The sequence below is a fragment of the Bombus impatiens genome, unplaced genomic scaffold (genome assembly GCF_000188095.3).
Source record: "Bombus impatiens unplaced genomic scaffold, BIMP_2.2 scf_0671, whole genome shotgun sequence".
Lineage (NCBI taxonomy): Eukaryota > Metazoa > Arthropoda > Insecta > Hymenoptera > Apidae > Bombus > Bombus impatiens.
The window spans coordinates 107,188-121,079 of NT_177090.1; the positions used below are offsets into that span (position 1 = coordinate 107,188).

The window sequence follows — 13,892 nt, forward strand, 5'->3', positions numbered from 1 at the left end:
CCAAAAATTGAAAAGTATAGGAGAAAAGTGACAATGTTATAAATACTGTTTTGTTAATTTATTTTCAATTTTGCTATTAGTCATATAATTTCCTTCTAACAAATAAACTCATGGGCACAAGTTATTCATTTTTTGAGAATTAAACATTAATCGCGTATTTATGCAATGAAATTAAGCAATAAACAAGTGAAATTGATCGGTTTAGCCTTTGAGAGTCTCTTATGCCAGAAGGTTGGGGATAAAACGTGGCGATATTTCTTCTACTTGTATTCTTCTAATTAATTGTATTTCTTCTAATTAATTCTAAACAATCCAAAACGAAAATCGTAGCTTTCGAAACAAATTTTGAGCGATTCCGATGAAGTGGTTGCGCGAAAACCTTATTGGTTTCCTGTTGAACCTTCCCGAGGGATTAGACCTGCGTATGATGATCACGGTACCATCGACATCGACGCTGTATAAGCGCCGAGGTGTAGGGCGGTTTTAGTCACTCCCACTTGCGCCGGCAACACGCGACCGCGTGGTCTATTTCCTCGTGTCTGGATTTGCCGCGAATTTTCAAAGTGTTCGTTCTTTGGGAAATTTGAAAAATTTGGCAGCTCTTAACACAGAAATTAGTTCCAGAGATTTAGAAATATAAAAATTTTGAAGCTTGAAAAATGGAAGTGTAAACGCATGAATGAAGATTGTGATAATTTTAATTATGTGAATTTTGTTTTGCTGAAATTGTAAAGATTTGAAAAGATATAATAACGTAAAATGTTCGTGTATTCAATAACGTCAAATTCTATCAAATTGATACGCACCCCCTGATATGTGAAGGTCTCCTTGAAACCTTGAATTTGGCAGCTCTTAACACAGAAATTAGTTCCAGAGATTTAGAAATATAAAAATTTTGAAGCTTAAAAAATAGAAGTGCAAACGCATAAATGAAGATTGTGATAATTTTAATTGTGTGAATTTTGTTTTGCTGAATTGTAAAGATTTGAGAAGATATAATAACGTAAAATGTTCGTGTATTCAATAACGTCAAATTCTATCAAATTGATACGCACCCCCTGATATGTGAAGGTCTCCTTGAAACCTTGAATTTGGCAGTTCTTAACACAGAAATTAGTTCCAGAGATTTAGAAATATAAAAATTTTGAAGCTTAAAAAATAGAAGTGCAAACGCATAAATGAAGATTGTGATAATTTTAATTGTGTGAATTTTGTTTTGCTGAATTGTAAAGATTTGAGAAGATATAATAACGTAAAATGTTCGTGTATTCAATAACGTCAAATTCTATCAAATTGATACGCACCCCCTGATATGTGAAGGTCTCCTTGAAACCTTGAATTTGGCAGTTCTTAACACAGAAATTAGTTCCAGAGATTTAGAAATATAAAAATTTTGAAGCTTAAAAAATAGAAGTGCAAACGCATAAATGAAGATTGTGATAATTTTAATTGTGTGAATTTTGTTTTGCTGAATTGTAAAGATTTGAGAAGATATAATAACGTAAAATGTTCGTGTATTCAATAACGTCAAGTTCTATCAAATTGATACGCACCCCCTGATATGTAAAGGTCTCCTTGAAACACAAAAGACTTGTTGATGTCATTGTAACGAAGATTAAAAGCTTCTTGTGACTGTAGAAAAAAACACATCGATAAAGCATTTTCACCGCAAAAGACAGGAAATTATCGTGCGAGTTAGCTGGGTTATCTGAAAACTCTACTACTCTCGTCGAAAGATACTGAGCGATATCAATACCGTAATCGATGACATAAGAAAAAGCAACTCTACTTAGCGCAAAAAGACTGGAAGAAAATCGACTTAAACGTACTAGTAGTACCATTCGTGCTATTATAGTGGCAACAGAAGTAGGTCGATAAAGGTCATTTTTCAAAGAACGTTATTTCAAAGCGTAACATACGATTAAACAAGAACAATAAAGCACTTAATTGTGCGACCAACTGTCGGAGCTTTTGGAGAAGGGAATAGACAGAGAGAAAAGTTGGCATAAACGTAGAAGCAAGCAATAGTTTTAGTCACTCCCACCTGCTGCGGTGGGCCAGAAGAGCACGTGGTCCAGAACAGCGGTAATCCGTATTGCGTCAGGATCTATCATCGGTGTTGTTCCACTTCCACCTCCGGCTAGTCCACCACCACCATCACTACCACCACCCGCGCTCAGTATTCGTTTGCCGCCTCGGGTGAAGAGTGCGCGTGAGTTCGTAAAGCCGTTTGCTACCACCACTACAACCACCACCTCTCTAATGGAACAGTAGTGGCACGGTAAACGATCGCGAAGGTTGCCAACGGTTGTGGCGTTCCTCGTGTATCGTATGGTTCTCGAGGTGGCCGCCTCTTCTTTCGGTAGCACGTGGTAGCATCGAAGAACTCGCGATATTCGACTCAGTGGTCCGCGAGCGGCACGACCTCGTCGTCGTCGAAGAGGCACCCTCGAAGCACGAGGGCATCGGTTGAGAGGAGGGAAGGCGTGAGGCCTTCTGCGCTCCTCGAGGATGACGCCGCTTCCTCGTCGTCGGCGACGACGTGGATGTACGCGCTTCTCGGTAAGCTCTAAACGACGATAAAATATTAGGAAAACGTAGAATCAAGAGCCGAAACGTGGTTGCAACGTGTAAACAAGTGTCTCAGTGTTCGTGAAAAATTCTGCTCCGTTTGTTTGAAACGCAAGGACTGTACGTTGAAATTGTCGCTGGTGAAATTCAGCCGAAACAACGAGGAATTAAATGTATTTATTTATTAGAAAACGCGTTAAATTAAATTCATCGTATTATCCGTTCATGAAGGATTGACAGATTGTTTCTTCAGTTCATCTCGAGCAACGTGATTCGAGTTGCACGATCGCGTTATTTCCTGGTTTCTCTTATATTCCTCGAGTGCAATAGTGGTGTTCTGTATTGTTAGAAAGCGTTTTATACTCGGTGAATATTTGGTGGAATGACACGTGTCAGTGAAAATGTGCACCGTCTTTCTAGGATGCTTCGATCTCGACATAAAATTAACGCTTGTCGACGAACTACGTGCCTCTGGAATCTCACGTTGCGCATCCAAGGTATCTCCCTACTTTCTTCATTAACATCGCCTATGACTGTCCGTTGCAACGATCTAATCATATTGTAAATATGATTTACGTATTGTTACTCGAATGTTTGTCAGACCATGTAGAAATCAGCTTATCTTCGAGACTCTTCAATTCCTGGTAATTTCTAAATTTCTTTCTCCGTATCAAATTTTTTCTTTCCTTCTTCTTTTATATCTTCTCTTATCGTAATCAAAGATCAATGTGAAAATTTCTGCTTTATTTATATCTTAAGCGAATGCCTCTTCCTTGGCGCAAAGCGTTCATCTTATCCTATTCTCGTTGTTGAATGCAAGGTTGATAATTCTCTTCAATAATCATAATAGTGTTCTTCGTCTAATAATTACTCTCTTCTGATTTGATACGGGCTGACATTATCTTCTTATCTCTGACTATTACATTCTATATCATGAGCAGCACCCTTTTTCTGCATTTCTCAAGGTGAATTGAACGCGAACGATCATATCATAGTTGCACGTTTGCTACAAAAAATTAATTTCTAAAATTAAACAAGAGATTTTGCACGGGTTTGCATACACGTACAATATCTAAAAGTTCGTTATATTTTCTTTAAGCGTCTTTGACTTGAATACTTTAATAAAACTTCTCCTTTCGTCCTCTTTTCTTTCAATTACGCTTTTCGAGAAGATACTTGTAAAATGCAATACGTTTCTAACATTATTCAATTGTTTAATTTTACATATTCGATAGGCTGATTGTGCAATGATGACGAATAAAGTGAAAATGTTGTACTTTTTATAATTTTTATAATTTTGTGGATTTATAAATATCTCTCTTTGATAACCTAATATAATTATTTATTGCTGCAATTTGATAAAAATTTGAAGTCACGACGCGTCGAACGCGTACTTTACTCGAGGTCAAACGAAAGCTAACGTTACATTTTAACATTATCTTCGTGACAGATGAATGCAATTCTTTAAACTTGTACTGTTTAGAAGATATTAAACGCTATTATCCAGCGTTAAATGTAAATCCATTTACTAATGCCCTTGTTATACAAGATAGTAAAAAAAATTGTTATAGCAGGGCAAAGTAGAAATTCCGTTAGATTATCAAAATAATTTTCAACTCCTAACAGAGTAAGGAATAATATTTAAATGTGTAAAAATATTAAAATATAGAATTATATATTTTGCAATTTATAACATGTTAACTTCTTGCTAAATAGTAGAATTTCAAAACGTGTATATTGATTCTACATCAAAGACAAAAGCATTTAACAAGTATACAGGGTGATTGGTAATTGGCGGTACAAGCGGAAAGGGGGTGATCCTACACGAAAAAAGAAGTCGAAAATATATAATAAAAATTTTTTTTTAATTTTTCCATCGAGACAACGATCTACAGTGAGATCCGTTATAACGTACCGCACGCGTACCGAGCGAAAATTCAAAGTCGATTTTCTCGAAAACAAAGCCTCAAATGAAAAGTTTTTATTCTATATTTTCGACTTCTTTTTTCGCCTAGAATCACCCCCTTTCCGCTTGTACCACCCGTTACCAACCACCCTGTATATATGCACATATGCACAACGGGTGACGCGAAAGACACAAGTTTCTAGTGTTTTGAAGACACCCGAGTGTCAGCTAAGAAAGTAAGGAACAAAGAATAATGGTATTCGGTAAAAAATGTTAATGACACCTTTGCAGAACAGGACACTTCAACTTTTGCCTGAATATTTCATATTCATATTCATATTTTTCCAAATACTTGAGTGTTTCCGGTTAAACAGTATATGTGCAGAATACACAATTTTTATTTCATATAATTGGTAGCTGTGGATTTCCCGAGACGACGATAATTACCATTTTCGACCATTAGTTTGCCACTGATTCGTGTATTACCGCAACATTCGTATATCGTTAACAGAAATCGACCAAGACGTTCATTTATTTATGAGCGCAGTGGATTTTCTATTATATTTACGCGAACCTTATGAAATTTCTCGAAGAATTAATCTTTCATACGATTCGCATCAATTATCAGCGTAAAGCTAAATACTGTTTCTGTGCGAATAGATGGCGCGTTCGATCATTGGAATATCATGATTTTCGTGGCTGTGTCAGCGCGAGGATAACACGGGTAACCGTCGATGCACGCGCTAACTGCGCAACCCGCGCAGACACGGCCATCGATTAACGTGATTAATTAACACGATTGCCGTATGCCGTGCAATTTTGCCAGCCGCGAAAACCTGGGAATAAAGCGCGCCGACGAGTCAGAACGCGAACTGTGCGGCAATCAGAGAATCGATAATCGGCGGCCGCTAATCAGCCAAATTGCCGCCGACTGTCAAAATTTAATGCCGAATTTACACTATTTCATTTTGTTGGTATATAGCGGATGAACGCTGTTTTTACCCTTGTTTCAACCGTGTTTGACACTGTGTAAATTCGGCTTAAGACTATAAATTGTTTCAAGCCAATCATCTTTTCTTTTCGCGTAAAGATCGGCATTGCTATCATTATTGATTTTATTTGTAATTGCGTAAATTTCTGCGTGTCATGTAATAGGATGAAAAGATCACTAGTTCCTGACGTCTTTTACGCAAGAGAAAAGTCATTGAAACGTTTCTAAACGACGCTGGTCGTATTACAAAATTACTATCGGTGTCATTACAACATCACGCGGAATGATAATCATTAGTCTGCAAGTTTCTTTCTTTCGTTGTTGTATCGAATTACTGAATGAATTTTACGCCAGATATGTTGTGCAAACAATATTTAATGATCTTGCACTTGAATTTTAAACGAAGTAAAATATTTCATTTAGTTTTGCTTATTACTTGACGAGAATTCCATTATTAACAATTTCAGTAAAATCATTTTTTTGATAATATACTATAGAGATACGGATAGAAATAGTAGACACGTAGAATAATATGTAGGATGACCCAGATAACGTGGTCAACCGATTAGCGGCTGATTGTACGTGTAAAAATAAGTCGAAAATGTAGAATGACATTTTTTCACAAAATGCTTCGTTTCCGAGAAAACTAAACTTGAATTTATTTGCTTGTTAACATATATGCATTAGGTCAGTCTTCATTTAAATATATTAAAACTCTACTTTCTTACAAATGGAGACTTAAATGGAAAACTTCCATTATGCATTTTTGGCTTATTTTGTCATGTGGATTGTTTGCTCGTATATCTCCAGCTGATTTTACTCAAATTTACTCGAGTTTACTCAAATCTCCTGCTGATTGTTTGTGTTCATACCCATTTGTTGATCATCCAACTTCAGGTATGCTTGAAAAATGTTCAAACTCGATTTTCTCGAGAACGAGGCCTGGTTTATATGCCAAAAAATGTATTATACTTTTGACTTATTTATGCATCGAGAACCCCTTCCCCCTTCTAACCTGTTGACCACATTATGCGACACAACATTAGAATAGATAAGACAAAACAGTTGATATATTTTTAATGAAAGTTTAAATTTGAAATAACTGAAGGGATCCTGGAAGTTATATATGACAAATTTTGCGTAAAGAGTTAACTATTTATTGTGAGTTATTTACTAATTTTAATTTGATTTTATTTATGGAAATTAGAACCTTATGATATCTTTCTTATAAGAAGCGCAAGGAATTAATTTAATTTTCAAAAAATAAATTTACTCATTTTTTTAACAGAATTTTATGCTAACGATGCCTTTAATTGATTTTAACGATATTTGACTCGAATGTCTGCAATCTTATTTTCACTGATCTTGTCTGTATATTGGGTCGTTTAAATTCATGTAGATTTTTCAAGTTTCTGTGTTTTAAAAAATTCCCCAAAATTCGTGAATCATCTTCCAAGTTTCTAGAATACAGTGCAATAATTTTGATTACATGTACATATTATATTAATCATTATATTAATATTACATTATACTACATATTATATTAATCTTTTTAAGTAGAGCAAAACTTAAACGAAAATATGGGAAAAAATGAAGAATTACTTAAAACTACTGGTCGTAAACGACTCAATATACACATGCATCATGGGTTAAACATGTTTTTCTAACCAAATGTAATCGATTAAGAGTTCTGCTAGAAGTTGCTTGGAGTGATTACAGCCTAGAATCTTGATTCTTCTTTTACGATCAACTTTCACAATCATTTTATTGTTCCTAAATGACATTGATCCTACATTATTTCTTAAAATACTGCTTTCTTTGCGTGCGAAATTTTGGAGTATATTTTTGTAACATATTTTCATTTACGTAACACTTATATATCACTTAAAAACATTTTCTGACATTGCTTGAAAATTTTATAATCCACTTTAATCTCTTTTTAGGATTGTAGTAAAATTTATATGACATATACAAAACTATATATTATGATAGAATTATGTTACACACAAATTATATAAAGTTTATTTTTCACTGTTCGAATAATGAGCAATTATATTTTCCTTACGCTTTATTTTATATTCGATGCAATTATTTGTCTTTTTACGTTCAGAAATAAAAATGGAAAGACTATTTTTAAACTTTGATGTTAAAATTGCTTGATCTCGTCCTTGATTTGGAATACAATTGTCTTCGTTTCTTTATAGAACTTCATGAAGAGCAAGTTGCATAATGAATATTTCATAATACAAAGTATGATGAGCAACTCATTCATGAAACTCATTTCTAGCTATTTTTAAGGTTTATTCCTATTTATGTCAGAAATAACTTAACATTTTTTTTCATATATTCCACACAAATGATGTACAAGTTTGTATCTAAAAGATTTGCATAGACAGAAAGTATATACATATTTTTCATAATGTTTCTAAAAATTTCTAGACTGCAGCTTTTTTTCTTAACCTTTCTCTATCTAGTTAGAAATGAATGAAAGAGACTATATTGTTATTATTATTATTATTATTATTATTATTATTATTGCTTAGTCCGTGCCTTTCGGTTTTGGACGAACTTTCGGTTTTACATCTCTTATGTCTATTTCTCTTCTTATATGTCTACCTCCCCTCTTTTCCACTCTATTCTATTGCACTACCTTACTTATTCTACCTCTAAAAACTAAAAATTAGGAAGTATAAATTAGCAACTAATGACTAAAAACTACTGCAACTTTGGTCTTTAGCCTCCTTGCTGTGCCTCCTTCCTGTCGTTTGCCCTTCTCTTCTCTATTATTGCTTTCAGTTTTGTTAAACCTTCTCCAGTCTCGTTTAGCGTTTTTCCTAGGTCCTTTGGTCCTCCCGTTATTTCACATTCTTCTATTACATGTCTCAGGTCTTCTTCTTTCCTTCTGCATAGTCTGCTTCTTTTTTCCACTCTTCTTTCCAGTATTCCCTTGCTTTGGTCTCGTTTCCGTATCTGAATCTTGTCAGTATTCTTCTGTCCTTCCACTTCATCCTCCCTTCCAGGTACTTTGGTGATTTTTCTTTGGCTATGTTTCTGTAGTATGTATTATATTTGGATTCCCTTATCCTTTTCCCCCTCTCTTCTGCTTCTCTCTTTCTTCTTCCTTCTATAATTTGGTCTGCTGTCATCCTTTCTTGCTCCTCTCCTGTTTCTATCTGCGTCCCTCCCTCTCCCTTATCCTTTTCCCCCTCTCTTCTGCTTCTCTCTTTCTTCTTCCTTCTATAATTTGGTCTGCTGTCATCCTTTCTTGCTCCTCTCCTGTTTCTATCTGCGTCCCTCCTTTTCTCACCTCTTCTAGTCCCTTCTTTCTCTTTCTTGCTCTTTTCCCTTCATGACCATTCCCCCAATCTCTCTCTCTTTCCTTTATACACTCCTTTATTAATTCCTTCCTTGATTCTAGGGCTTTCTCTTCGTACCTTGCTGCTCATGAAAGAAACTATACTTTTAATTAAAAATCAAGAATTGTAGTTTTAAAAACGTTTCTCTCTTTACTATTTAATAAAATAGAGGAAACTATGTTATTATTCTAAAGCCAAAAATTTAAATTACATTAATTTCCCTATTATACTAAACACAACATTCATCTATGTTTCTTCCTTGAATTTCATTCACAACAATTTTATGATACCCGTTTCACAACATCTAGTGCTCTCATCAAATGAATGATTCTTTTATCAAATTAAAAGCAATGGAGGTAGTGTTAATTAGAAGAGAATTACATCATTTCGTATCACTAAGGCATTCTACGTGGAGGGTCAATGGGCTCTTGCAACAGCCGTCGCTTTACACTGACATATTAGCACGTGCACACAGGCGAAATGCCATAAAAATACGAAATTGTCTGTCAGCCAGAGAGGTGCAATTAATGTGCGGTTGAAGGCGTACGATTCGCCATAGACCATGTTAGCCCCCTGATTCTTCGCCAATTTGTTATCCGTCTACCAACGCGCTAATGATTCCGAACCTCGTTGTCTTCGCACAATCGCAGAACATTGTTGCCGTGAAAATTTAATTATCTCAACGATTTTTCGAAGTCCATTAAACGAGTATCTGCTGGCTATTCTTCACGATACAGGACGTAGATTAACCACATATAATAGTCATCTCCTCAAGATGATACCTGCCTATCATGTGAGCATGTGAGTTAAAAATTGAAATATGATTAGCTTTAGCTGAGGAGAAAATGTAAATCGCACAACAACGGAGGAGGAGCACTTTATATTTTTACTAAAGCTTAATGAGTATTATAATTGATCATAACATTCTTCATACATGCAAAGCGTTGTACTCGTTAGTGAAAATATTCTATCTACCATTTCGTAATTTGTATCATTTTATTTTGTCGATTCTCGCATTCATTTCATACAACCACATGTGTATTAAAATTAGAATCACTTTAAATTCGAAAAATTGGATGGCGTACAAATCCCGTATGCTAGAAAAATTAACGGTGTACTGTAATGTTAATGCCAATCCTTAAGCGACATACTGTAGGCTGTTTCATATCGAAAATTACTACAATCATGACGATAATGGCTCGGAATATTCGCTTAGTTCTTTCTTGTTAATCATCGTACGACAACCTAATGTCAAAGGTCTGGTTCTCTATTTCCGTCATCCGCAGATGCAGAAAATTGACATTTCCTAACGCGTGAGAAACCAGGTTAATTATTTGCTAAAGAGGCTAATAGAATAAAGTTTATTTCTTCAAGAAACAATAATATCGAAATCCAGAATTGTTTTTGCTTTAACATACAAATACAGTTTTGCATGATTATTCTGCTACAGGCCAGACGATATTTTCATCCTGTTCTATAACTACCAGATTGTGAAAGTACAAGAACCAATATATGTTTCTTTGCTAATCGAACGCATAATAATTTACGTGAATTTCGGCTTGAAATCTTTTTCAGCAGATCTATCATACAATGCTCGTCATGTATTAATTTATCTCTTGTATATTATTAATATTTAATCTCTTTCATTTGTTGTATTTTCGACAATTTGTTCTTCTTCTCGAGCTGTAATTGTCTCGCGCTATCTTCGATTCACTTTATATGATGATTTAATCTTTGATAATAATATGGCACTAATCTTTTTGTTTTGTTAATGTAATTTGAATTTCCACTTGAGATTATTCTATTTTTATAATAAAACTATTTAGTTTCATTACAATATACACATACCATTACCTTTATCGAGAATTACACTCTCAATTTTGTGTATTATAATAAAATATGATAGTTTCTAATTATATTATTATTAATTTTAAAAGTTTTAATATTATTTTCAAATATTAGTTTCAAAGCATAATTGAGTTGGAGATACGGCCAACAATAGTAAACAAAAAGGGAAGATAGTTGGAAACAAGAAAAATGACTAAAAATGACTTCTTCGTGTTTAAAAACAGCGTCCATAATATGCTGCATAGTTTCATCAATTTTAAATAGTAACAATTATACGTAAAACTAATTAATGGTGTAGAGGTCATTTATTACATAATTCATTACATGATTTAGTGGTAAATGCATAATATATCATTAGCATATTTATTTCTCTTTAATCGTGTTGGCGATAAGAACTCAAAGAACAATTATTGCGATTCCGTGAATCAAATAATTTAAACGAATTATTTAAAATACTTGTAAATATGTAAAATATGCAAATTAGAATCAAAAATTGTTACCAACATTTATGAGCCGATTTATACAAGGTGGTTGGTAACTGATGGTACAAGCGGAAAGGGGGTGATTCTGCGCGAAAAAAGAAGTCGAAAATATAAAATAAAAATTTTTCGTTCGAGGCTTTATTTTCGAGAAAATCGACTTTGAATTTTCGCTCGGTACGCGTGCACTTTATCGCGTCTCGTTATAACGGATCTCACTGTAGATCGTTGTCTCGATGGAAAAAGTAAAAAAAAAAATTTTTATTCTATATTTTCGACTTCTTTTTTTTCGTAGCATCACCCCCCTTTCCGCTTGTACCACCAGTTACCAACCACCCTGTATAATTACGCCAGTAAAAATTTCACCGCTCTCAAAAAATGTAGCTGCTAGTACGAGGAATTTTATCACATCGTTGACTGCATGCGGATTCGAAAAAAAGTTCGATGTACAATTGTGTCAAGTTCTTGTTGATTAAAACCATTGGTAGTTTTCCTTGCAATATAAAGCTCATTACATTAACAGTAACGATAAAGAAGTTACTATAATCTCTAATAATAGTCTTAATTCTTTTAGTTTTTGAGTGGCGCATTCATTACCATAATTTCTCAGCCATCCAAGATTTGAATTCTTTTCATTTTTGCATGATCTATTCATTTATGTTATACGGATCGATTCCATTCCATTTTTCGAACTAGAAAACCGATTACTATCAAATTCGCCTGCATGCAAATTTTCATTCTTTCCTTCATTAAATCGTCGTTTCATTGTCACTCCTGTCGTTACATCGTTGTTTTCGTTAAAATAGATCGACGCGGAAACGAGTCTTCGACCATTTGCTCCGAGCAGAGTCGTTGATATCGAGATTCAAAAATATTCTGCAGCGCAGAGTCGTCGATTTCAAGATTCAAAAGTATTCTTTAGCGCGATAAAACGATTCCCTTATAGGGACATTCCGATGGCTCGGTCAAAGAGATTCAAACGCGCATCGTTCACGTTCCACGAACACGTGAACTCGTCTTGTCCCGATCTATTCGCATGTTGCAACCACTTTAGGACGCGGCCGTAGCGAAATCAGGATCCGGGTAAAAGAACACGGCTTTATGAATCTTCAGACGAGGGTGGATTACTGCCAGATAGCGGTGGTGTCGTGGAGAACGATGTTATGGTCGGCGATGGCACCTGCGTGAATACCTGCGGTCTCCATCAACATCAACAGCAACATTCTCCAGGTCATCGTTATCGCCAAGAACAAGCGCAACTTCAGCAACAGCAACAACAACAGTATCAGCAACAACGTCAGCAGAAGGAGCTGGAAGATTTTCTATACTTTCGTGGACCACCGGATCAGGAGATGGTGGCCCAAGAAATGGCACAGAGTTATACGCAGCTCCTCCACCCGAGTCAGGAGCCACAGGAATTCATTTCGCTGGAGGAGCTTCATCCGCGTATTCACCAGGAACATCGTGTTCACGATAACCGCGGTCGGATAGTCTCAACGATCTTATCGTCCGATACCCAACTCTACCAGCATCATCATCATCAACAACAACAACAACAAGGGAATTACTATAATCTCTCCGCTGTTCAAGAGTAAGTGATAAAAGCTATGCGTTGTTGTCATGTTTAAATAGTTATCGTTTGTGCCCCTCTCCGTTCATCATGGCTACGTACGTTCTGGAAATAAGCGTTTTAGTTCAGGCAATTACGACAGTAGAACTCCATTGTTTACTCGCATGACATTTTCGTTAATAGTCGTTTAACTGACACCATTAATCTGAATATGAATTCCTGCGAATGAAAAATAATAGATAGAGAAGAAAATTAGTAAACTTGAATGAATCGTTTGCCTATGACGTGTTCAAATAAATGGAGTTCCACTGTACACTCTTATAGTTGTACGCTTCATCTGCGCGATGGAAATCATTTTTCGGTGATTCAGCTTTCGTCTGAAGTAATATAGTAGAACTCCTTTCAGATTAGTAGAACAAATATTGACGCTTTGCACTTGGAAACCATTTCAACGTCCCTTTTCGTCAACTCGTTAATTGAAACGCGAATTTCTGACAGAAACTTTATGATTACTTTATTTCCTTTATCAGTTTGCTATGATTAAGAAACGTTAGTTTTTATCATCTACAGGGTGGTTGGTAATTGGTAGTACAAGCGGAAAGGGGGTGATTCTACGCGAAAAAAGAAGTCGAAAATATACAATAATAATTTTTTTTTAATTTTTCTATCGAAACAACGATCTACAGTGAGCTCCGTTATAACGAGACGCAATAAAGTGCACGCGTACCGAGCTAAAATTCAAAGTCGATTTTCTCGAAAACAAAGCCTCGAACGAAAAATTTTTATTCTATATTTTCGACTTCTTTTTTCGCGTAGAATTACCCTCTTTCCGCTTGTACCACCAGTTACCAACCATCCTGTATAAGTCTCAAATATTTTTAATATGTACAATATCTATATATTTTCAAATATACTGTGTATACATATGTATATATATTCATGCATAGGTATATTCAAATATATATTCATGTTCTTTTAATTTATACAGAATGTGGACCACCCTGTATACATATACTCATGTATGTCATTGTATCAATATACATTTATATCTCACAATGTTTTTAATTATTACCAATTTTCAATTATTTAATTTAAATTATTATTAATAATTACTCAGACGAGTAATAATGAGAAGAAATTCGTTCCCGGAATTATTATACACTTTTATTTA

At 34.9% G+C, this 13,892-nt stretch overlaps 1 protein-coding gene, 1 long non-coding RNA gene and 1 pseudogene across 9 annotated transcripts in view; 1 reads left to right on the forward strand and 2 right to left on the reverse strand.

The window, feature by feature from the left end:
* LOC112213463 (putative cyclin-dependent serine/threonine-protein kinase DDB_G0272797/DDB_G0274007) overlaps positions 1-13,275 on the forward strand; it is a 43,034-nt gene extending 29,759 nt beyond the window's left edge. For 2 of the 8 annotated variants that reach the window (XM_024370203.2, XM_033322819.1), the window contains one exon: positions 12,265-13,273. In XM_024370203.2, coding sequence (XP_024225971.1) covers positions 12,265-12,746 — 482 coding nt within the window. In that variant the 3' untranslated portion in view covers positions 12,747-13,273. Of the gene's footprint in view, positions 1-1,456; positions 3,069-12,264 lie in introns of those variants that run through there. The other 6 variants (XM_024370199.2, XM_024370205.2, XM_024370200.2 and 3 more) reach the window with 6 other exon arrangements.
* Positions 711-1,457, reverse strand: LOC117152123. Its single transcript, XR_004462381.1, has 3 exons — positions 1,305-1,457; positions 1,056-1,219; positions 711-970 (listed from the first exon to the last, which is right to left on the reverse strand). It is a non-coding gene; the product is annotated as an uncharacterized LOC117152123 (long non-coding RNA).
* LOC105681245 lies at positions 8,004-8,654 on the reverse strand (annotated as a pseudogene).
* Positions 13,276-13,892: the final 617 nt, after the last annotated feature.